The sequence below is a fragment of the Sciurus carolinensis genome, chromosome 18, assembly GCF_902686445.1.
Source record: "Sciurus carolinensis chromosome 18, mSciCar1.2, whole genome shotgun sequence".
Lineage (NCBI taxonomy): Eukaryota > Metazoa > Chordata > Mammalia > Rodentia > Sciuridae > Sciurus > Sciurus carolinensis.
Window position 1 is genome coordinate 9,398,577 of NC_062230.1, and position 24,337 is coordinate 9,422,913.

Below are 24,337 nucleotides of genomic sequence, written 5' to 3' on the forward strand. Positions count from 1 at the left end.
CCCTGTGCCCTGGGCAAGCACTCAAAGACATGGGACATAATGCAGAGATCTGAGTGGTCACTTTTTTTCTTTTCCAGCACAGAAGAGCATAATGAAGGAGGAAGAAAATCACTGGGAATTCCAGTGGCTATCCTTCCAGACATGTTGGCATATAAGTAGATATTTGTGTATGTATAGTGAAAAGTACCTCCAGTCATTTGCCACATTCCACTCCCCAGAGGAAACCACTAAGTCCTTGTAAGACCTTCAGCAATACCCTCCTCATAAACAAGCATGTGTGTGTGCATGTGCACACATGTGTAGGTGTAGGGGCAAGCACTGAATATGTGTGCTCTGGGTAACTACAATACCAACCAGAGTTCCAGATGTGGTCACACACCAGATCACTTGGGAGGCTTTCAGACAGCAGATTCCCAAGTCTCATCCTGAATCTACTTAACTTGAGTCTCCAGGGAGATGACTCAGAGTCTACACTTTTCAAGCAGTTCTCCATGTTTTGGTGCAGCTGGAGGACTGATGAGCATTTTGAAAACTAATTTCATGTCCTCAACACTACCAGATTCTGGTTGTAGGTTTAGTGAGTTTTCTATGAATGTTATATTATGTCTGAATCCAGAACAGCCGAGGGAAACTGTCCTCCCACTTCCCAGAGGTTCCTGACCTGTAAAGCCAAAAAAGCAATAATTCTTTTACACTGGATACAAAAAGGTGTAAAAGATCAGAGACAGATTATCAATGTCCAGGCAAAAACATAAGACTTAAAAAAAAAAAAAAATCAAGAGGTAAATTTTCATAGCTGGACATTCAGACTTAGGACCAGGAGGAATTACTTCCTTAGTTTTACTCTATATATAATGCCTTGGTTTACTCTATAATGCCTACCAAAGAACAATTCATGTCCCATGAAAATTTCAAATTGGGTTGATAACCAGACCATTTTTATACTCCAAGAATTGTTTCATAATTTGACTTCATCTATAGTTTGATTTCTGTTCATCACTGATTATCTAATTACTTAATTATCACCAGATATTTAGAAGATGCCATCTTCCAGGGGCTGTGTTTAGGCCAAGGGGCAAGTCATGTTCACTAAAGGAAATGAGAACCTGGTCAGACAGTGCAATGGCTGGGAATCATGCTCTGAAATAGGACGCTTGATTCAAATCTAAGTTCTGCAGCTCACCTGCTCTGTGGCCTCGGGTAAGTAACAAACCCTTAGACTCAGCTGCCATATCTTCAAAGTGAGGATCAACAGCATTTTGGTCTCCTAGGGCACTGTCAGAGCCAAGTAAAGGTGCTTATGATGTTCTCAACAGCACATGGCACACTGAAGTGATTCCTAAGTTCAATAAATTGACACTTGCTCTGCACTAACATTATTCTAGGTACCAACAGTACAAGAGCGATTAAAGCAGGGAGCACAGCTTTATCTCTAAAGCACAACCTCAGAGGCCCTAAATTGGAACAAGGTTCCCTATAGGGCTAACAGAGCTCTGAAGACTCAGAACAGCACTGTTTTGCTGAGCATCTCTGGGCATGGTGCCCCCAGCTTCAACACACCTGCTCAGAGTGCTGTGCCAGGCTAGGGCTGGTTACCTGCGTTGTTGCCTGAGCCTTCTCTGAAGGCTGCCTGACCAGTCTTTGCATACAAAGACAGGCTAGCAGACCCATGTCATCACCATCCACACAACTCCGCACCACCACCCCCTACCTCTGTGTAGAACACCTTATGCTCCACCACGTTCAGGTCCATTGTGAAGAGCCGGGGCTGCAGTGTAGTACAGAATGTGTTTCCTTCCATCAAGCCAATCTGTGCATTAGCAGGCTGGTGTCGGAGCAAGTGCTTCTTGGGTGGTACCATGTCCTGGAGGACCTGGGAAAACCAAAGAGAAGGCACCACTAACCAGATGCCCCTGGAAAAACAAAGACCTCTTTTCACCTCTTATCACGATATTCCACAATGACCACTTGGAAAACCACGGTGAGGGCAAGTTTTTACAGATGGCCTTTACTGACAGGGGGAGGGGATGTGTTTCACGGGCCATAGCTGGGTCACAGACTCAGGACAGGTCTAGTACCAAAGGCTCCAGAGTGAACCCTCTTAAAACAAAACTGTCAGATAGTGCTACAGACTCAGGAAACAAGCCTTCTGTTCTCTTGACACTAGTAATTACTATATATATAAATAAACTGTTATTTGCATATATCAGATTAAAAAGAGCATGTGCAATACTACTTTGTAACAAAGACACAAAATTATTATAAACTGAACATTATCTACAACTCATTGAAAAAAATTATCCCATGTCCAGCATCAGAAATCTCACCTCTTTATGGGGTTCCATTATCACTGTCACACTTTTTCCAGTGACCTGGGCCAATACCTGCAGTGAATGCATAGCCTGTTTTCTCACAGTGGAGTTTGGAGAGGTGACTTCTCGAACCAAATCATGGGTCACATGGTGAAAAGACTTTTCCTGAGCTGCCACGATCTCTTCAGCTCGCTCCTCATCTTTTAAAGGTGTTGCACACCTCATCAGGAGCTGCTCCAGGGTGGTCTTTGCCATAGCAACTGCTCCATTGGAAACCTGGGGGTCAAGGAGGCCTTAGATGCCAAAGGGGGTGATGCTGCCCACCATACCCACAAATGCTGTCTCTGGGGGGACACCCCTCACACAAGCTGCTACAAGAGAAACTTCTTCATAACGTCCACTTTACCTCCTTGTAGGTAATTCCTATTTGTCATTCAGAACAGAAAATGTGATCTCGATATGACCCTGGATTTAACAAATGAAGCTGGGGATGCCTGCCATACCCTATCTGTATGAGTTAGAGCTTCAGCTTCATGAGGGTTCACAGAGGAAGCAACACCTGTGGAAACTGATGATGCCTACACACCCCACCTATATGAGTGGGAGCTGCATGTGAGCCTATGAAGCAGCAACCCCCATGGAAACCTCGAGGTACACAGGAAGCGGCAACAGCCCCTTTCCGATCACTCTGGCCTGTGACTATTCTAAATGTAGTAAACGGGTATTTGGGTACCCAGAGATAGCCTATGAGTTGGAGCTGTCCCTCTATTAGAGATGTTGTAACGAAACTAAATATCTAAGCTCCCACATTGCAAGGAGACCATAATGCAGAACTGTCTCAGACCAACTGCACTCCAGGCGGAGCAGCTTCTTGAAGAGCATGGCGAGTTAGCTCTGGGGCTACCCATCACCTACCTCTCCCGTTAAGTCCATCATGACAAAGAGGAGTGCCTTGAGGAAAGTCTGCTGGTTCTGCAGAACCCACGTGAGGGGGAGTCGCTCCATGAGGAACTTAATAGACACCACACCCCCCAGCTTTGCATACCAGGCCTGTTCATAGCAGCAGGCACACAAGCGCTCCACAATATAGGAAAATAGGGGCAGCTGACATGCCTTGAAAGAGAAGCAAACAAACCAAAACGTGTCAATGCAATTCTTAAACCACCAGTTTTCTGAATAACTACCCTGATGCACAAACATCCCACCAAATCACAAGACACTCTGTCCTTCCTTACCCTCTCCTTTGAGCCTAGTATGATACTTGCAACATCAAATATCACAGCTAAGGCCACTTCCCCAATTTTGCAAAGTTCCTTTTCTTCGTAGGCCATACAGATGGCTATGGCATCAATAAGAACTAAGGGATCCATCCCTTTTGACCCGTTCTCTTCACTGTGAAACATAGCTGTGCTGGGCTGGCTGCCCACCTGGTAGCAAGGCAGCAAGAAGGGACCTGAAAGGAGAAAGGACAGGCATGTGAGAACACATGACCAGGAACATTCTTGGCCCTAAATTGCAAAACGATTTCATTTCCCTCTTGACACTAATAATTCAATGAAAGCCAACATGGTACCTTAAACCAATCTCCATTAAAATGCAATTATTTGTTGCTAAGTGATCTAATTCACACTAAGGCTATCTTTCTGAATACTTTTCATGATATACTATTGTGTTCCAATTTTCTCAATCACAACTCAGAAAAGTACTAGTTTAAGATGAGAAACACAGACATTTTTTTTAAAAAAGCCACTGACATACTAAGGGGCCCAGCCTGGAAATGACTGGGCTATGCTATGGATACTCCTCACAAGTAAGAGAAAAATCAACAGCAGCCAGTTGTGCCAGAGATTACACCTGGTCAGAGAACGGTCAGTCACAGCAACTGGCAGTTAACACGTGGCAGTTAACTTCGAGTTGCTAACTTCTAATACTAGGCAAGATGGAAGTTAGCAATATTTATTTTGCTAGAAAGATAATGGAAACACAGAAGAAACACTGAGAAGCAACTTAAGTGTTCAACTGTGTATTACTGACTGTTTCTGCCAAGAAGGGTGAAAAGGGGGAAAGTTCTGCAGAGTTCATAAGAAAACGACTCGTCAGTCGAAAAGGAAAGATTCTGAGGACCAACTGGAGCAATGCTATTCAGGTGTGGTCTGCAACTCAACTGTTATTTGTGTGGAAGGAGATTAAAAAATTGAGTACGTGTTCAGAAACAACAAGGGGCAGGGCCAGGACATTTCACTGTCATCATCTACAATGGATCAGAAATAAAAATGAACAATCAATCCTTCACCACCAGGAGTTCAAGAGCAGCCATTCCAGGTAGGAGAAACAGCATGGATGCCTGTGGGGGCCAAAATAAGCACCACAGTGGGAGAGCAGGGTGGGTGAAGGCCGGCCTTGCCATGAGAAGATTTGAAACCGCCTGCTTTGCACACAGCATACTCAGCCCCCGTTTTCCACCAAAAACAAAAGATCTGAAGATCAAATTGGGTGTATCTGACAGACATAATCTGGTGATAACTTTAAATTGTCAGAGTGCCCACCACCAAAATACCAATTATCTTTATCAATGTCATAGAAAACAAAAGCAAAAAATCGGTTACCGAGCTTCTCTGAAACAAAACATCCTGACCAATTTTTTGAGGTACAGTAAGAAGGGAAAAACTGCTTCCTCTGTGCCAACAGCTCCCTACACTCACCGCACTGCTGGGCCACTGCCACCATGGTATAGTGGCGAATCAGGCTGGCTACAAAGGGCAGGGCACTGGGCCTCAGGTCTTTGATGACAGCAGACATGAATGCCCCCGTCAGAGCCTGCTCAAATGTCTTCCGAGCTGGAGTGTCTTGAGCTTTGTACCGGTGTGAGATGATGACATTGGGTATGGTTTTTTCTGTAAAGCTGAAAGATAAAATTAAGTACATCACCACAACCCCCAAGTCTTTTGAACTGACAAATCCACTGACACTAATTTTTTTTTATTTTCAGCCTGCCCACTTCCACCTTATCTAGATAGGTCTAGGAGAATTAATTTCTCTCTTTAATTTTAGTAACATCTGGAACCAAATGTGAATTTCATTATCAATACTTATAACCAGGCTGGGTGTGGTAGCACATGCTTGTATTCCCAGCAGCTAGGGAGACGGAGGCAGGAGGATGGTGAATGCAAAGCCCACCTAAGCAACTTAGCAAGACTCTGTCTCTAGAAAGAAAAAAAAGGAGTGGGGGGGCGGCTGGGGGTGTGGTTCAGTGGCTGAGCACCCCTGGGTTCAATTCCTGGTACCAAACAAAACAAAACAAAAAACTTAAAGTCAATGCATCATGAGACATCGAGTATATTCTACCTAATATGAGCACAAGCAATGAATCAGAGGCAGATTAGAAAAAGGCCACATATTTGGTATTTCCTATTTTAAGAAAGCCAATGTTTGATTTTTATCTTTTATGATTAAAAAAGTCAAATCCTAAAAAATAACTCAAAATCAATGATCAAATAATCACGAAAAAAGCTATGACTCATGGGCAGCTACACAACTCTTAAGTGTTGAAAAATCATACCAAGAGCACAGAATCAAAAGGGTCTGCAGATCTAACTGATAAAACATGACCAGTTTTTACCCAAAATCAAGTAAAATCCCAGAAGGAAGTCAGGAAAGTTCATGACATCAAATGTTGGCCACAGTGCCTGCCTATAATCCCAATGGCTCAGGAGGTTGAGGCAGGAGGATCTCAAGTTCAAAGCCAGCCTCAGGAACAGCAATGTGCTAAGCAACTCAGTGAGACCCTGTCTCTAAATAAAATACAAAATAGGACTGAGGATGTGGCTCAGTGGTTGAGCGCCCTGAATTTGAGCCCCAGTACCAAAATAAAATAAAATAAAATGCTAACCGGGAGCTGGGTACAGTGGCAGCCTCAGCAATTGAGTGAGACCCTCAGCAACACAGCGAGACCCTGTCTCAAAAATAAATAAATATGTAAAAAGGGCTGGGGATGTAGCTCAGTGGTAAAAGTATCCTGTATTCGATTCCCAGCACATAAATTAAAAAAGTAAAATGCCAACTGGGAACTAAATGCCCCAGTCATGGGCCTCCCACCATCCTCCCCAACTTGTTCTTCCCTGATAATTCCTAAAAGCCCAGTAAATGGCACCTTGGACTTAAGACAAGAAAGCCTACAGTCAGCTAGAGGAAGCAGGTCCTGTCACCTACGCCCTGCAACACAGGGAACAGGTCCTGGTCCCTGTTTCAAGCACTGCCCTCAGGCCTCGCACACCTAGCTCTACCCCTTACCACTGTGCCTCCTGCTGGGCCCAGCCGAGAGCTTCTGTCCTGCTTCCCTAATCCTGAGGTAAGCTTCTCCTGGACTTTTTCACAAGTTCCTTCTTCACAGTTCATAAGAATCCCCGCCCAATGTCACCTACTCAAAGGGGCCTTCTCCCATCACCCTCTTTTTAAAATGCCCCTTTCATGCCTTATCTCTTCAGTCAGACATACCTAATAACCTGTATTACTACCTGAAATAGCATACACTTCGTTTCTTAGCTTTGTCTGTTTCCCCACTAGAAAGTAAGTCCTAGAGGGCAGGAGCCAGGCCTGTGCAGAGCCTTGAGCAGTGCCCATCCTAGAAGGTACTTAGTCTACAGCAGCAGCAATGCTGCAGAGACAGAGAGGATGATGGGCCCCATAACTACACACCTGCTGGTAAAACACAAAACAGACCCTACTCCATACCATTCACCAGAAAGGTGAAAGATCAAAATGCAAAGGACAGAATCATAGCGCTTTTAGAAGATACTATGTGTGTGTGTGTGGGGGGGGTCTTTGGAGTTGGATAGAGAAAACAGTTTTCTCATAAATGATATAAAAATCATGAAATAAAAGGAGAAATACATCAATATGACCACAGCAAAATCACAGACTATTGTTTATCAAAATACTCTTTTGAAAGATTTAGGGACAGTGACGTCCAAGAGTGATGAGCACACACAGTGAAGGGCTCTTGGTCAAGGAGCTCAGTTTAAGGAGCTCTCACTCTTTACACAATGGTGAGTCCAAGGAAAACAAAAAACACCTGGTGGAGCTAGAAAGGGAGTACTCAGAAGTCAACAGAGGGTGGTCACGTCAAAAGAACCCAAGAGGCAGCCCAAAGGGGCTCACGCTGACAAAGTATGGATGATTCGGTCATCAAATACATAATGGATTACAATCTATTAAATAAAATAAGACCCCAAGAGTCTATACTGCTATAAATAAGTATTAAAGGAGGAGGAAAAGTCTATTTTATATAATGGGAAAATGGAATTAGAAAAAAGAATTTTTTTTATTTGTATGAGAGAATATTATTCAGCATTAAAAAGGACAAGCAGCTGGCACATAAATATTACCTCACAGATAAACTGTGCTGAGTGAAAGGGGCCTGGCCCAAGAGACCACATACTGTATAACTCCATTTATGTGAAATGTCTAGAAAGAAAAATTCACGGATATAAAAGACTGATGATCGCCTGGGGCAGGGGGAAGATATAGGAAGTAACCGGAATGGGCACAAGGGATCTTATTGGGGCGATGAAACTGGTCTAAGACATTTTCATTTGTACTACTCAGTAAGTTACTAAAAATCATTAAATTGTTCAGTTAAAGTAGGTGAATTCTTGAGATGTGAAATAAATCTCAACAACAAAAAAAAAACTTAAAAAAAAAACAAAAACAAAAACAAAAAAAACATCATTTTGTAGTCACTGAAATAATACCTGAATTGGGGAGGATGGTCCATGAATGTCATTACAACCAGGAGGTAAGTTTGATGAGAAGCAGGTCATTTACCTCTTCACATTATCTCAACATCTTTCCCTTCGATTATATATAGAGTAAGAGAGTAAAATGATAACCTTACGGTGGAAAGCCAGGATGACGCCACTTTCATTAACGGGACAAGCCACTAATGGTGCCTGCCAGGGTGTGTGACAGAACTTTTCTGAGGTTTCTATTAGACATGCATGACCTGACTCCAATCACAGAGAAACAAGCCGACCTATAAGGGACATTCTATAAAACAGCTGGCCTCTACTCCTCTAAAATGTCAGGATCGTAAAAGTCAGAGAAAAAGCCAGAGTATCTCTAGATAATTTTTTTAACTTATCAGGAAGACTATCCATGACACCATTATCTTTTTGTTTCATATCTGAAACACAGATATTGTCACCACTTTGATACTAGTTACTTCTTTAATCTTCTTTAATCCAAGTCAGTCTTGCCAGAAGCTTTTCAGTTTTATTATTCTTTCAAAGAACCAACTTTTGGCTTTATTGAACCACTTGACTGCATATATTTTTCTATTTTGTTCATTTCTCTTTTCTTCATTTACTGTCATATTTTTTCTGACTTTTGAGATGTAACATATGCCACAGAATTCATTCATTTTAGTTATGGAGTTCAATTAAGTTTTAGTAAATGTACAGTCATACAAACCATGGTGATGATCCAATTGTAAAACACCACTCCTTCGATCCCTACTCCTGCCCCTGGGCTACCCCTGATCTGCTCTTGTCTTTTTTGGATGGTTCATACAAATGGAATCACACATTCTTGGGTTTGGCTTCTTTCGTTGAGCACGCTGCTTTCTGATGCCTGCGTTCATTCCTCTTCACTACGGGGTAGTATTTCACTGTGTCCATCAACCACATTTGGTTATCTATTTACCAGATAATAAATATGCAATGTTTATAGTCAACTGTGATTGTTAAGGTCCTAAGTGTCACATTTGCTGCATCCCATTTACACTTGACCACATATTATCATCTTCTTAGCTATTTATTCCTTCTCCCATCTCAGATCTTCCAAGGGGGAACTTTTCTTCTGCCTGATGAAGTTCACCCTTTTGAATGTCCTTTACTAAAGTGTTGACGGAAGACTTCCGCTTTAATTTGAAAACACTCTTATTTCATTCTCTTCCCCGGTCGTATCCCACCAGACACATGACTCTAAGCTGGCAGCTGCTCTCTTCCAGACTGGAGACCTGTCCAGACACTTACACAACTGCTAATCCAGCATTCACTTCAAGCTAACCATTTTGTTCAGCCAGCATTTAGAGCTCCCCTTTGTTTCTGATTTGTAGCCAGTAATGCATCTATGTGTGGCTTTTTTTTCCCCCCTTATTCTGTTTGGATCCACTCATCACCTTGAGTCTGTGTATGTTGTTTAATTTTTCATCAGTTCTGAGAGCTTCCCAGTTGTTGTTTCTCCCTTCTCTGAGACTTCAAGCAACTACGCTGCTTCCCCCTACTCTTCATGTCATTATTCTCTTTTGAATTTTCCATCTTTTTCTCTTTCAGCGTGCACTCCAGCTATCTTATCTATTTTGGTGGTGCCAGGGATCAAACCCGGGTCCTTTCACATGCTAGGCAAGCACTCCACCACTGAGTCACATCCACAGTCCCCAGGTACCTTCATTCAAGAGTCTCTCCCTCTTTCTCAAAATTTGGGCAATTTCTTTAAGTTTCTATTGACACCTTTTATCATTTGAAATGTCTTAAGCATAGATACGGCCTGGTTCTGGTGGTCCTGATCTCTGAAGTCCCCACAGGTTGATTTGTGCTTTCTGTGGCGTTTATTGGTGCTCACTTATGTGCTATATTTCCTTCTGCACTTGCTACCTGACTGCTCTCTTGTCACTGCCCTTTTAACAACCAAGACCTTAGTTCAGCATTACTTTTCGTGTTGTTTCGTGCTGTAAGAAATGTGGAAATACATGGGAAAACTCTGTTCCCTGAAACTCAACAACAGAAAACGATAATACACATCCAACATCTCAAAGGCTACCTGCAGCCTAAAGTGATAAGAGCAAAATACATACAACAGAACAAGCCTTCGGAGAAAGATCACTGTGAAATGGAAAAGTCCAAGGTCCACTGAATGCCTCTCATGCACCAGGTGCTATGGACACAATGGAGAACAAATGGGAGGGAAAAGGGATATGATCTGGCTTTCTTGAGGCTCAGCCTAATGTAGGTAGCAGTAAGACACATGATGAAGGTGGAGTGCAACAGAGATTAATTCTCATTCCCACACCCAAATTCCTTCCATTTTCTCTACAGGTCAAAAGAAGCATTGCCAGGTAAGCAGTACTGGTCTTCCTGAATTAAAAGAGCATGCTCCTAACTTGAGAATCCAGGAGGTCCCCTCCATCTCAAGCCCTTACAGGAAGACAACTTGGTCACAGCAAGCTAAACACTTACTTAGGATGTGCAAGCAGCTGGTACAGTGCGTGCTTGTTGTCCTCTAGGCTCATCATGGCCACCAGGAAGCACTTGATTACCTCCCACGCCTGCCTCCGGTAGTAGGGCTCTGTGTTTGCACTTTTCAGGCAGTCCAGGGCAGTTTCAATGGCCTGTGACAAAGCAGCAGAGAAACTACCATTTGTACTGAAATTACATGATTTTGAAAAGCTTTCACTGAAAGCACTGGCAGCTCCTAAAATTACCTCAGGGCTTATTTCTTTGGAAGGGAGCACAGGGGGCTACAGTCTAGCAAGCATTAGCAAAATGCAGGCTCTGGAAGTGGTGAACACAGCCATGTGAAATAAGGAGTTGCTTGGCTCAAATTAACATGTTAGACGGAGTTTAGCAATTTCATGTCGGGTGGAGATTACAGAAATTTTAAGTAAGCCTGGAACCTTGTGGCAATCTGCTGGGTCAAACTAGAGTCTATGTCGTCTATACTCATTGAGGTCCTAATGAGATTCTTGACCTTTCTGTAGACGACAGACTTCCCTGTGTCTATGTTCAAACCTGAAAGATGGCTTTCCTAAGCTTTTACTTTACTAAATTCCCTCTTTAAAAGAGAAAAAGATTACATTGATGTCTTCTCCCAGAAGACCCACAACACACTCACACACACACACACACACACACACACACACACACACACAATTTAATTCCAAGTCATTTCAATTAGGTTGTCCAGGAATTTGGCAGCACAATCACATAAAAAATAATAATAATAATTTAAGTCTTTAACAGGTAAGACATTAACCTTAATGATAATTATACACATGTGAGAGCCAGTAAGGAGACAGTACAAGCTATGTTTTGAATAAAGAAGGGAGAAAACTAGGTACTGGGGATGAGAGACAAGTATGGAATCAACTTAGGCACTTGAAATAAAGTTTGGTGGGATCAAACAGACCAAGAGTTCAAGGGCAGGGTGGACTGGGTTTCACTTCCTGATCTTCAGGAAAGATGGAAGTGCTCAATGATCCCAAGTTCTGGGGGCAACACCCTCCACTGGTTTCTGAAAATCCCCCACCAAATAAGCAGATCACCACGTCAATCTTGTCCTACTCCAACTTAGAAATTCCTTCTTTCCCAAAGCATGTCATTTTCACATAGAAGATTATGACTTACATATTTTAAATAGAAATCGACATTCTTAAAAACAGTACTTGCACAAAACTCCCAAAGACTTTCAACTTTACCTTCTCCATGGGGAGCTGAAGAGATGCTTTACAATCAGAAAACTCAACAGTGATGCTGGGGCCTTGAACTTCAGTGACAACATAGTGCAGTTTCTGGGATTCCTTTAACATCTTCCTGTTACTGCCACCAAATTTACCAAGTACACGGTAGGCCACGTGGGAGATACTGTCGGCAGGATTCCGTAAAGTGCGCCACAAAGCCTAAAAACCAACATGATTTCATTAAGTCTTCCAAGGTAACTTGCTTGAAACTCAAAATTTCAAGTCAGAAAACATGACATGGCACAATTTTGTCCCTCAAACATGGTGTCCGTTCTTGGGGGAAACCAATGTTATTAGTTTTATATGTCCTCCCAGAAATTTTGTCTTTACAAAAAGATACGTATAAAAACACGCCTCATGCTCCTGTATACATACAGTGGGACAGTATGAACACACAGGGCTCAAGCAAGATAGTGAACTGACATACTATTAGGTACAAAGAGGACGAGTTCTCAGGTTTTTCTTTCTTCTTACTAGACTTTTGTAACTTATAAACAGGTAAATTATTTCATATATTTAAAATCTTCTATTAGAAATGAAGGAAGAAAAAAAACACGGATCAGAAGGGTACCTAAGTCCCAGGACTGCAGGGAATAAGTTCAGGTGCACCCTACACTTAGTACATGTGCACTCAGCCAGGCGTGGTGGTACACACTGTGACCCCAACTACTTGGAAAGCTGAGGAAGAAGACGCCAAGTTCGAGGCCAGCCTGCGCAACTTGGTGAGACCCTGTCTCAAAATTTAAAAAAATGAAAAAGGACTGGGGATGTAACTCAAGTTCAGCACTAGAGCACTTGCCTACCATGTGCACAGACCCAATTTCAGTCTCCAGGATAAATAACTAAATACATAGGGAGAGAGAAAGAGAATACACACTCAACTGCCCCAAAGCACTCAGTAAATTTCCCCGTTATTTTCACCTAAATTATCTAAGTCCTAAAAATGACTATAGTTCATGCTGAAAATATTTTTCTTTTCTTTTTTTCTCGAGACAGGGTTTTACTAAGTTGCCAAGGTTGGTCTCAAATCTGTGATCCTCCTGTGCTACTGCATCCAACTGAAAGTCTATTTTCTTTAATCACTTTCTGTAACAATTATAAATGTTAAGAGTCTAGCTACTCAAATTTAATATAAAATTGTTACATTTCTCTATATCAAACAAAATTCTAATTTCTCTTATGTTCCTATAGGTCCAAAGAGGCTTCTCCTCAGTAACTGCTGGGAATATGGAAACAGTCCCATCCCCTCACCCACCCTCCTTGTGGCCCAAAGAGTCCTCAGGTAGCCTCAGGGAAGATTTCTGCTTCTGCCACCAGGAGCGGGCAGCACCAGGAACTCATGTTCTCCATCTCTGTACTCAAGCAGTGCCATTTGTCGGGTTGGGGTTTAATGTTTCTCCAAAACCAAACGACCTTGACTCCATCTCTCTGTAGGTTTGTTTGTGTGGCAAGAAGTAGCTCCAACCCTCTTTCTCAAGCCCTGGAACCCACCTCTGCCTCCTCTTATCACAGGCTAACACAAACTTGAATCAGGACCAGGCTCAGCCTTCTACAACAGTGCTTTTCTTGAAACAGGTTCTTTTTCAATTCTCCAAATGACCAGCAGGGAAAATGGACCTCAAGCCACCAGCTCAACTCCTATGCCATCATTCCGTACTAGATGAAGCCCAAGTTCTAAACCTCAGAAGAAGCAGGGAGAGTCTCCCCACCTTAACCTCTAATCTAAGATGAGGTCTCCAATCCAGGGCATCCAGGACCCCTATCCTTAGAAGTTCCTGAGCCTCCATCAAGTAAGGATGGTACCATATCTCCTATCTAAGGTCAAATATCCTACCTAAAAGGGCAGAGAAGTAGACTGCAGATAGACCAAATTTTTAACAATTACCAACCACATATAACTACCTAAGGAAAAATGTAAGACATTTAATATATGAACTTCGACAAACAATGCTTAAGTCTTCAAAACAATCTCTTTAATTATCTACTCTTTGCTCCTTGGGGTGAGGTAGTGGGTACATCCTTTTACTATGGAATGGAGGGTCTCTGTGGTAAAGAGGGGTTCCTGCTGGAAGCCACAGCAGCCACATAGTACCCACCACACCTGCCTTCACAAGTTATCAGCCCAGTGGGAATGTGGCACTTGTAAAAGCTCTGAAATAGTGGTAATATGCAGAACACCCATCAATACCTACTGTATTTCTGTACACCTTTTAGCACACTGGAAGAGTCAAAAGCACATGCCTCCTGGTGTAGCAAGAAGTAGCTCCAATATAACATAAAGTTGTGCCCTTCCATCTTGCAAGGAGATGCTTTGGAGGACAGCCAGTCAAGTAATGGCAGAATCCTTGGCACCAACTAGATCTGTGATGAACTGCTGGTGCTGAGGTGAAGGTAGACTAACCTGCATGAGTTCGGCACGCACAGGCTGAATGTGGTCATAGAGGAAATCAGGTTGTAGGTTGTCCACGCACAACTCCAGGGTCCTCAGGCCTTGGCTGACCAATGTCTGAGACCCATTGAGGGCAGAAACCAAGGGATCCATCAACATAGGCAGATAGGGTAAGAGAGAGCTTAGCCGCACTGGTACTGTGAGGCACAGTTCCACAAAGAGGTCCTTCATGTGCTGCTTATGTAGTCCACTCTGCAACATGTTCAATCCTAAAACAGGGTTTGGGGCCATCAGAGAAATGTCACTTTCCAAACACATGTCAAAGTTAGCTATATAAAATCTCTAGTCCACCTTTCTTTATAAACACTAAAGTTATAGGAAGATACTTTGTGCCCCTGTAATATACTCTTAATATTAGATAAATCTGCTCTGTAACTGCAGCAGTCACAATCTCTTGCAGTGGTATCAGCAGTCTTCATATAATTACTATAAATTATATAATGCTCTTTTAATGCAGTATCATAAACCATTTTTAAAAAAAAAAATCACATATGCCTCTAATAAGCCCAATTTAAAGACAAGTCCAGTATGATGTGTTCCTTTGAAGCTTAAGGTTTACAACCTGACATCTTTTTTCAGTCTTCCTGTAGATCACAGTTGAGGTCAGTGCTCTAAAATAAACATTTTTTTTAAAAATCCACTCTTGTTTATTATAAATGTAAAGGAGACGCCTACTTAAAAAAATCAACCTCCACACCCTTGACAAGCATTACCAAATACTAAGCTCCTTTCTACCTGACATCTTCTCATTGAGGACAAAAATCCCTAGAAGGGTGTTTCCAATTTATTATCCATAAACATTTAATGGATCCAAGATGCCCTTTAGCTATACATCATGAAACTATTCCTAATTATAGGATTCTGGTTATGCAAATTAGAAACTAACTAGGAAATATAAACTTAACTGTACATCAGCTTTATAACTTGCCTCTTTTTCTTAAAACCACTTTCTTTCTGGACCTGATTTAGACAAACAGTAGAAAAATGCAACCAAGTCACAACCAAGTAACCAAAAGCATCTAGATTTGGAAAAGCCCATTCCTATCCCTTCAAAGCCCCACTGCCATTTAAGTACAGAAGGGAACATGCACACAGGTCCCACCCCACTCCCCAGAACCATGACCTTCACCAGGTACAGAGGACAACCAGACACATACACATACATAAGACCAAAAGAAAACCAAAAACCACTACTCTAACCTTGCAGGAGGTTTGGGAGAAGAGGCAAAAATTCCTGATACAGGAGATCATGGCTACCTCCGCCAATAGAGCGGAACAATGCCCGCAACAGCAAGAAGTAGTTGTAGGGCTCCTTGGCAGTCTGCGCAAGCTCCATGGAGCTATTCACAATCTTGTGCAGGTGAGGCTGTGGAGGAGAAGAGGCTCATTAGTGAGCTCTAAAAAAGGAGCGTTTACACCTTCCAGACTGGAGCCCAATGGGTCACTACAATCCAACAGCAGTCAAAAGCAATTCTGAGGAGTGTGTTACAAAAGAGAAAAGAAGAGCTTCCCAATCCTTATTTGACTCAAATTAATTTCTCTTAAAATATATGAGGCAGGAGGATTCCAAGTCCAAAGGCAGTCTTAGCAACTTAGGGAGACCCTGTCTCAAAACAAGGAGGACTGAGGATATGACTCAGTGATTGAGCACTCCTGAATGCAATCCCTGGTACAAAAAGGGATTAAAAAAATACACACATACACACACATATTGACGTATATATATATGTATGTGTGTGTGTATATATATATATATATATTGGTTTCTGCCAGTCTGGCTATGAAAAAAGTATTTAGAAGGTTCCTGTGTTACTAAGTGGTTATGTGACGCTGGATAGATAACACTATGCAGCAAGAACCAAGGGTCTGCCAGTTCTGGTAGATATGGTCATCCCTTTTAAAGGACTACATAATCACACAAGATAAAAGTTCCTATAACACTTTAAATGCAAAAAGTAACCTAAAGCAATTGAAACATCACTGCCAATCAAGTAAGACATATATCAAATGTGAATGAACCTCAAAAGACAGGGTTTGGAGGCTGGGGATGCAAGGCCCTGGGGTCCATCCCTAGCACCACAAATAAAAGAAGTTAATGATATAGAATTTTGGAAGACTTAGTTGAAAAATGTGTTCATGTAGGTTCTCTTTAATAAAAAGATTAGCTTATAAGAACTTTAGTCAACATTTTAAACCAGATTAGCCTTTCAGTTTACACTTCTAATATTGCTTTTGACATGTCACACGTGAAGTTTAACATGAAATCTTTCTGTATGCATATTTCGAGTGAATAGCAAATACCAGATACACTTACAAACTTCTTGCACATAGCATGGCATGTATATTTTACAAAATAAACCAACTATATATATATTATTCTCTTGACAAAAAAGTTTTAAGGAATTCATCCCTTTAGTAATTTTCTTGAATAATATTCCAATATCCTGATGTTAGGTTTGTCCTTTTAAGTAGAATTTTTGGTTTTTGGGTACTTGGTCTGTGCAGTTTTACATAATGTTGGCAAGCAATTGAAATATTTGAAGACAATGAATTATAATTAAATATTTTATAACCTTAAAAAATGAGTATTTTCGTTTTATATTAACACAAAAGTAACATTAAGGTTACTGACAATGAATTACTGTATAACTGAAAAAAATCAAGGAAACCATTCTGTAAGACTGATTATCCCACGCTTTATATCATCCTCTATCAGTTTACTTGTTTATTCTTCAAAATTTCCCCTATAGAAATCATCACTCTGCAGACACCTCTGGTGGTAAGTCAACTTTCTACAGGAACTAAAATATTTTGCCACAAGTGGAAGTGAATTTTAATGAAGTTTTTGTTCTATCATCTGCTCTTTTCAGTGAGTGACATCACCATGGGTAGATTTTAGCACTTATAAGAAGAAAATAACTGATGAGATTCAATTATATAGGGTTAGTCATCTATTTAAAAAAAAAAAAAAAAAAGAAGAAGTGTGGTAAGACAGATCTTCTGTAAGATAATTTAGAAAGGACTAAATTGGTAAGAATTCTTGATCTAAAGTGGGGAGTGGAATAGCCCTAAAATGTGCTATTTACATATTGTCACAGAGAGCTGAAGAGAGAATAAACATAACCTAAATTACACAAATACATTTTTCCTTCTAAATTCTTTTGCATCATTTAATTTTTAAAAAATCAAAACACACTCCTATTTTACTGGTATAATCCAGAAAAAGGAACTGAGTTTATAAAAGAAATGTGGGAGTGGCAATACTAATAACACAGTTGCTTACCATAAGAGTTCTGAATTTTTCATATTAAGTTATTAGAAAAACATACTGAGCCCTGCTTAGAAACAGATGAACTGTTTTTCATACTTGGTCCTTATTTGCTACAAATCTTTATTAATCCAAAGAGCACTTTACACTTATAAAATAGTCACTACAGTTCTTGTTCAAAGTGAAAACCATTAAAAAAAGAAAAGACCCTGAACAAAACTGCCACTCAGATCTTAAGAATTACCTTCAGCATTTGCTCATTTTCAGCTGCAAACAGGGAAACTGAGCCAAAGACCAACTTAAACAGTTTGAGGTACAGGTTGGAGAGCTCCACATTGGAGCCCATCTCTGGCAGGCGATCCAGGAGGTATTCCACCAGAATCGTAGCAAACAGAGCAGAGGTAGTAGGATTTGCCAAGAAGGAATTGGCAACAATCTGTCCGAACAAGAAATACTTGTGAAAAAACAAAAACAAAACAAACACTACCCTTCCCAAAGCAGCTTTAAGACAAAGTACCAAGCTTTCCAAAAACACAAAGCCCGAGTTAAACCTGTAACAGACAGGCCAAAGAATAATTATTCACCAAAGGGAAACTAATTAAAGCCCTGGCTGAGCCCTCAGGACCCAGTTCACTTGGAGCATTCACCAGTTACTGTACCCTCATGTCAATATCAAGAGCTAACATTTAACACACATTTAACTTCTAATGAGAGGGTCTCGTCACAGATCTTCTGAAAACTTTTCTCAAACATATGTTTTAATATTTCTCTGAATATGGCTCTTGGGTACTTTATTTTTAAATCCTTAAAATAAATGAAACAAAGTTTTCAGCACAAATTATTTTGAAGCGAATGTCAAAAGAATGCAAAAAGGTCCTTTATACCTGAAGAGCATAATTTTTTGAAATTCTTTCCACCATGTAAGGGACTGTAGTTTGAAAGATTTCTTTAAATGTTAAGGGATTCATCATGGTGAAGACACCAGCAAAGTGTTCCAACACCTCCTTCTCCTCCTTCATTCTAACAGTCTGGCAGTTCGCTACTCGGATGTATGTTTGCCCATTTCCTGCTATCTGGACCTAGAATAGGGGAGAATCACCCACAGGCATTAAAACTGAACTTCCATTACAAAATCATATCAGAGACGTACCTGAGTTAAGATAATAAATGTTCCCCCCTTAAATTCTTCTTTCTTAGCATTTTGGAAAATAATTTTTAAAATAGTTTAGGCATTCAGACCAGAAACTAAAAAATAGTACATAAACCTAAATCTTATGCTTCTATTGCATTCCATTTACACTATCCCCCTCAAAAAATGCACACATTCAGACTCATAAACAAGGATTCCCACCAAAAGATGCAATGCTAGGTTGCACAACAAAAGCAAACCTGGGCATACAGATACCGTGGACCATCCAAACAGTCCCCGTTCCATCACCAGCACCTCTAATCCTAAGAGGCATCTTCCACACTCAACAGTCTGCTTGGAGGGCACTTCCTTACCTGATAAATATCTAAGGCCTGCATTGCATACTTCACAAGTTTTATGTAAATCTGAGTCTCTTTGGGTTGTAACTGCTTGTTGGGAATGAACTGAGCTTCTGGAAAAGAGAGAGCATATTAAATTAACATGAATAAAACCCACTCTACTAAAATGTCAACTGTCCAAATAAGTTAAGAGCAGAATTACCACCAGGTGCTTTACATGAAGTTATGCCCCACGTGATCGTCTTGACACCACAGACCAAGGTTTTTACCAAACTTCGACAATCTGTAACCTGGAAGGTCTGCTTGTCTTCCTTGTCCTTTTCTCCTTGCTTCTCAAAGGGAGGCACAGGGGCTGGGGTCACAGGGGTGGCTGGAGTAGGGGGCGGGGGTGGGGCAGGGGTGGGAACAGGGGCCGGGGAGGGGGCAGGACCAGGGGCTGCAGGGGCAGTGGGAACCCCAGGCAGAGCTGCCTCCACTGCTCCAAGTTCAGACTGAGGTTTGCACTTCTTAAAAATGGCAGAGAGCTGATACCGAGCGATGGTGTGGAATTTGAGAACAAAAACCTAAGAGGAAGAGAAGCCAGGTTAAGACAATAGTCATTAACAGTTAAACAATCCTTTCAGATGACAAGAAAGATAGAATGTCACTGAAACACCTGAAGTCATACCGTTTGTCCTCACAAGAGGCTGAAGGCTGGTAGTATCTGAGCACTCTTTGTGCCACTCATAAAGGAAAACAGCATTTTCCTGGGGATTACTACTTACGTTTTATACGGGAAGAGCCTGGCTCAGGTAAGTAAGTGACTGGTCTGATGAGCAGAACCAGGATTTGAACTAGGAGTGCAGGACTAGCTCCTTCAGGGCCGTCCTATCACCCTCTGGCCTCAGGAGTCATTCTTCATCCCTCACCCAGGCACTCACTGAGATCTCCCCAGAGATGTCCACAGTTGAGTTAAGCCACTTGGCTACTATGTCCCGGAAAATAACTTTTTAATCACTTGCCAGGATCCTAAGAGCTTCACATTTACTTTATTGTAACATTCACAGCAATTCTATGGGGCAGATGCTATGATCACCCCTAGTTAGAAGATATTAAACTGGCACAGAGAAAGGCAGTTCACATAAGCACACTTGGTTAATGGAAGGGGGAGTTGGGATCAGAACCCAGGTGTTCTAACTCAAGGGACCAAGCTCAACACTCTGCTGTCTCATGAACTCTCCAGTAAAGCACTTGTGTTCAGTTTGGCCACATGTAAGACAAAGAGCACAGGATAGACACTGCCTCTTGGGAGCCAGTACCTCTAGCATCCGCATGAGGACATCCCTCCCGTTGCCACTTTCTTGTTCGCTCTTGGAGCGAATGCAGTCCACCAGGTTCAGCAGGAGTTTGCAGGACATTGTCTGGATGCTGCTGGGCAGGGACTCGTCGTCGATGTTCTTAGCAAAGAGCTGGACGGCGAGGGAGAGGTCACTGAGGGGCAGGTGCTGTCGAACGTGGTGCACGAGGTCGGCCAGCGTGCTGTAGGCAAGGGGCCTGTGGGCAGAGATCCCCCCACTAGTGCTTATTCCCCTGTGGCCACAGCATATTATCACTGTCTGCACTGGGAACACCACCACTGAGAACTGCCCAGAGGAGCCAAGGAACTACAGGAGCTAGTGTGGCCGCAGCAGGTCAGGGAGGGGACAAAACGCAAACATTTTATGACAAGTGAGCAAAGCCAAATCATGCTTGAACTTGTGTGCTGTGGTCAAAAGTTGGTTTTTTTTCTAGGGACAAAAGAGAAAGGGTTTCAAGCAAGAGTGACATAATCTGTTGTCCAATTCCAGCCAAGTTCAACCCCAAACTATCAAAGAATGCCTTACTTAACATTTTATATAAAAACTATAAGGAGTCTACATCGTATTGAAAGCACACTGCACGTTTCTCAAAGATTCGTCACACCTCCCTTATTGGAGGCAAAAAAAAAAAAAAAATCATATTGATTCATTTTACATTATAAAGATGACTGTTAACTTTCTCCTTTAAAACTATTACCACACTACATTTTTACTTTTTCTTAAAGTGTAAAAAATAAAATACACATGTATTGAAATAGCACATGGTACTCTATGATTGTTTTCATCTATCAGTTAAAAGTCAATTTAAATTTTCAAAAAAGTATTAGAAATAAAGATTAGAAGGAAATAAACTGAAATATTAACAATATTACTTGAATTCTTTGTGCAGGACCAATGGCTTTTTTTCCCTTCTTTCTTCTTGGTAGGTTATAAAATATTCTTTTTGTTTTTAAAATTTATTTTTGGTAGTTGTAGTTGGACAGAATGCCTTTATCTTGTTTATTTTTATGTGGTGCTAAGAATTAAACCCAATGCTTCACATGTGCTAGGCAAGCACTGTCACTGAGCTACAGCCCCAACCCATAAAATATTCTTTTTAACAATATGTATTATACAAAAGAAAAACAAACCTAATCAAGTTTCTACCTACAATTTAAATCAAGACAACTACTCTGATTTCTACTTTAAGCAAAGGCATGAAAAACAACCTAAGCCTTTCCAAAATTTTCTACTATTCAAATTCAGTTAAGTCAAGGCCTAAGCCCACATTTGTTGAAACACAAGGATTATTAAGTGCCTGTAATTGCTGCCCCTGGCATTTACCCTACCAGATACCCTGGGTCTAATCGCATACCTCAGAGTCTCTCGAGCAGTATATCCTGAGCCAATTAGTATGGATTCATCAAACAGCTTGTCCATGCAAGGAATGAACTCTAGGAAACAAATACATATGGTGTACGTCACCAACATGACCAAGTAAACATCAAATCACTTCTCGTGCTTTCATAGAAGCCAGTGGGCAAGTGATCTGGACTTGAAAAGGGCTAGAGAAGGGACCAGAAAGTCACATGTACCATTCCAGGTGAAGGCACTGGCTCTGTAGGGACAAGTCACCTATCCCTAAAGATGCAGTCAGGGTCATGTTCAGTTCAGAGAATGAACTAAGAACAGCCCAAAAGGCTGTTTAGATTCTGGAACAAGTCTGATATATAGCCAGCTTCAGTATGAAAAATAAAGCCCATTTTTCACCAGCAAACAGCTACTGCAAGTCAAAGTAAAAGAAATGTGTACACAAGAGAGACACATGCATACCCCTGGTTAACTTCCTAAGCAAGACAGCACTGGGAGAAATACTGAATGAAAGCAGCAAGCAGCAGACCCTTCTGAGGTGAGAAGGGAAATGTGGCCAAGAGGCAGGGAGGCACAGAAGATGCAAAGGCTCAGATGCCAAATGCTGGAAGACTGGCTGAGGGAAAAGTTAAAAGAAATTAAACTGTACAGCCAATAGATTCTAGATCCTCTCCACATCCCCAAATCAGAATCTCTGGAAAATAATGCAGAACTGTGTTTAAAAAGTTAATGGTTTTCTCAAACCACTGGCTCTTCAGAATTAGTGTAAATAGGTTGCCATCTGATACTTTTCCACATGTCAAAAACAGTAAGGCAAGAGTAAATGCTGGGCGGATGGGGAGACTGGAACTACAAGATTTTTTTAAAAATATTTTACGATAATCATGGTTAGCATTTAATGGGGGTCTTTAAATATTTCTTTCATTCAACTTTTTTGAGAAGTGATACTGTTTCCTGTTTAAGTTTTTGAAATTACTACCATGGTCTTCAAATAACATGTCATATAATATCTTGCTTAGGGAAAAACAAAACAAAAGCCAGGTGCACTGGCTTAGGCCTATAATCCCAGCAATTTAGCGAGACATTCAAGTAACTTAACAAGACCCTGTCTCAAAATGAAAAATAAAAATGAACTGGGGATGCAGCTCAGTGGTAAAGTGCTCCTCAGTTCAACCCTCAGTACCTCTCCCCAAAAAAGTCAATCAGAAAAGAGACTGCCCCCTCCAACCTCTTCCCCAAAATGGAAGACTCTAAAAGCTGAATTCCACATGTCTCACAGGGTCAAAACTTGGAAGGCAGCAGCTTGAGAAGCCAGTAATTCTGGCAAATAGGTGTTAACACAGACACCAAGCTTTATGGACTCAAGAGAGGGCCTGGTTCCGAGTGGTGGGTCAGGGATTAGTCACCCAGAGGCATGAGAACTGCAGTGCCACTGTGGAAACCTGCTCGCAGGCTCAAAAGCAGTTCCCAAATCCTCCTCAACATGCAGCACAGATACTGGAAAAGTCACCTGAGAACAGAACTTGGGCAGAATTTATCCATTTCAGAAAATGGATTAAAAAACATTCCTCTTAAAGTTCTCCCATTTTGGTACTGTTCAGAGATGAACACACAAAGAAAAAAACCATAAACCACAAAGAAGTGCCACCAAGCAGGGGATGCAAATGCCAGGAAAGTTCAATTCCTCCATCTTAAGCAGGTGTACATTCTCTAATTTTTGAAGAAAGTCATATTTCTTTTGTGATCTTTGCCAAATGTGCTGAATTTAAAAAGCGTATGTGGGGGTGTATGTGTTAAAAAATGTGTATATTTTGAGTGTGTGACGGAGAGGCTGGGTGGGGATAAACCCAGGGCTACACATGAACTCTATCATTGACCTACCCTTCCAAGTCCTCCCCACAAAAGTGAGTACGTACTTTCCAGCTATATTCACACACTCATCACTATAATACAGTTTTGTTTTTCAGTACTGAAGATTAAACCCAGAACTTCTACCTAGGAAAAGCACTCTCTCACTGAGCTATGTCCCCAACCCTTTTTAAGTTTTATTTGAGACAGAGGTCTCATTAAGTTGCCCAGGCTAACCTTGAACTTGCAATATTCAGCCTTTCAAGTTGCTGGGATTACAGGTGTACACCACCACACATGACTATAGTTTATATTTTAATCACACAAAAAATTTGCACTTTGCTATATTAACTGGTGGGCAAGCATACAGACTGTACTCTTCCTTTCCTGTTTATAAACTATGTAAGGAAGCCAAGTCTTGGTTTTTTGTCTGGTCTGATTTACAAACTGCTGTCACATAACATATTAATGTGAGGGGAGATCCAAGATGGCGGACTACAGGGAGGCTGCGTTCCTTGTCGCTCCGTAACTCCAGTTTCAAGCAGAGGATATCTATTTCTTGGTGAGGCAGTTTTTGCTACTTATCGATCCCCTGCTGTTTACCCCATTTGTCTATTGTGATCACCTGCAGTCTGCCAGCATATCCACGCTTTTTTGAGTGCAGCTTGCTCACTGTCAGGCGCCTATCATCCGCCATTTGCCTGCCTCTTGCCTGTCCATCGCCTGCCTTTCACCTATCCATCACCCATCACCTCCCGATCGTCCGACAGC

The 24,337-nt window shown here is 41.5% G+C and overlaps 1 protein-coding gene across 1 annotated transcript in view; it reads right to left on the bottom strand.

Moving 5' to 3' along the window:
* The window catches only part of Trrap (transformation/transcription domain associated protein), a 113,330-nt gene that overhangs the window by 66,440 nt on the left and 22,553 nt on the right, over positions 1–24,337 (bottom strand). Inside the window, 15 exon segments of the mRNA XM_047532927.1 lie at positions 1,712–1,873; positions 2,328–2,588; positions 3,228–3,425; positions 3,548–3,765; positions 5,015–5,214; positions 10,547–10,698; positions 11,785–11,985; positions 14,228–14,484; positions 15,476–15,641; positions 17,788–17,979; positions 18,428–18,622; positions 19,047–19,144; positions 19,234–19,594; positions 20,330–20,564; positions 21,723–21,801. Coding sequence (XP_047388883.1) covers positions 1,712–1,873; positions 2,328–2,588; positions 3,228–3,425; positions 3,548–3,765; positions 5,015–5,214; positions 10,547–10,698; positions 11,785–11,985; positions 14,228–14,484; positions 15,476–15,641; positions 17,788–17,979; positions 18,428–18,622; positions 19,047–19,144; positions 19,234–19,594; positions 20,330–20,564; positions 21,723–21,801 — 2,975 coding nt within the window.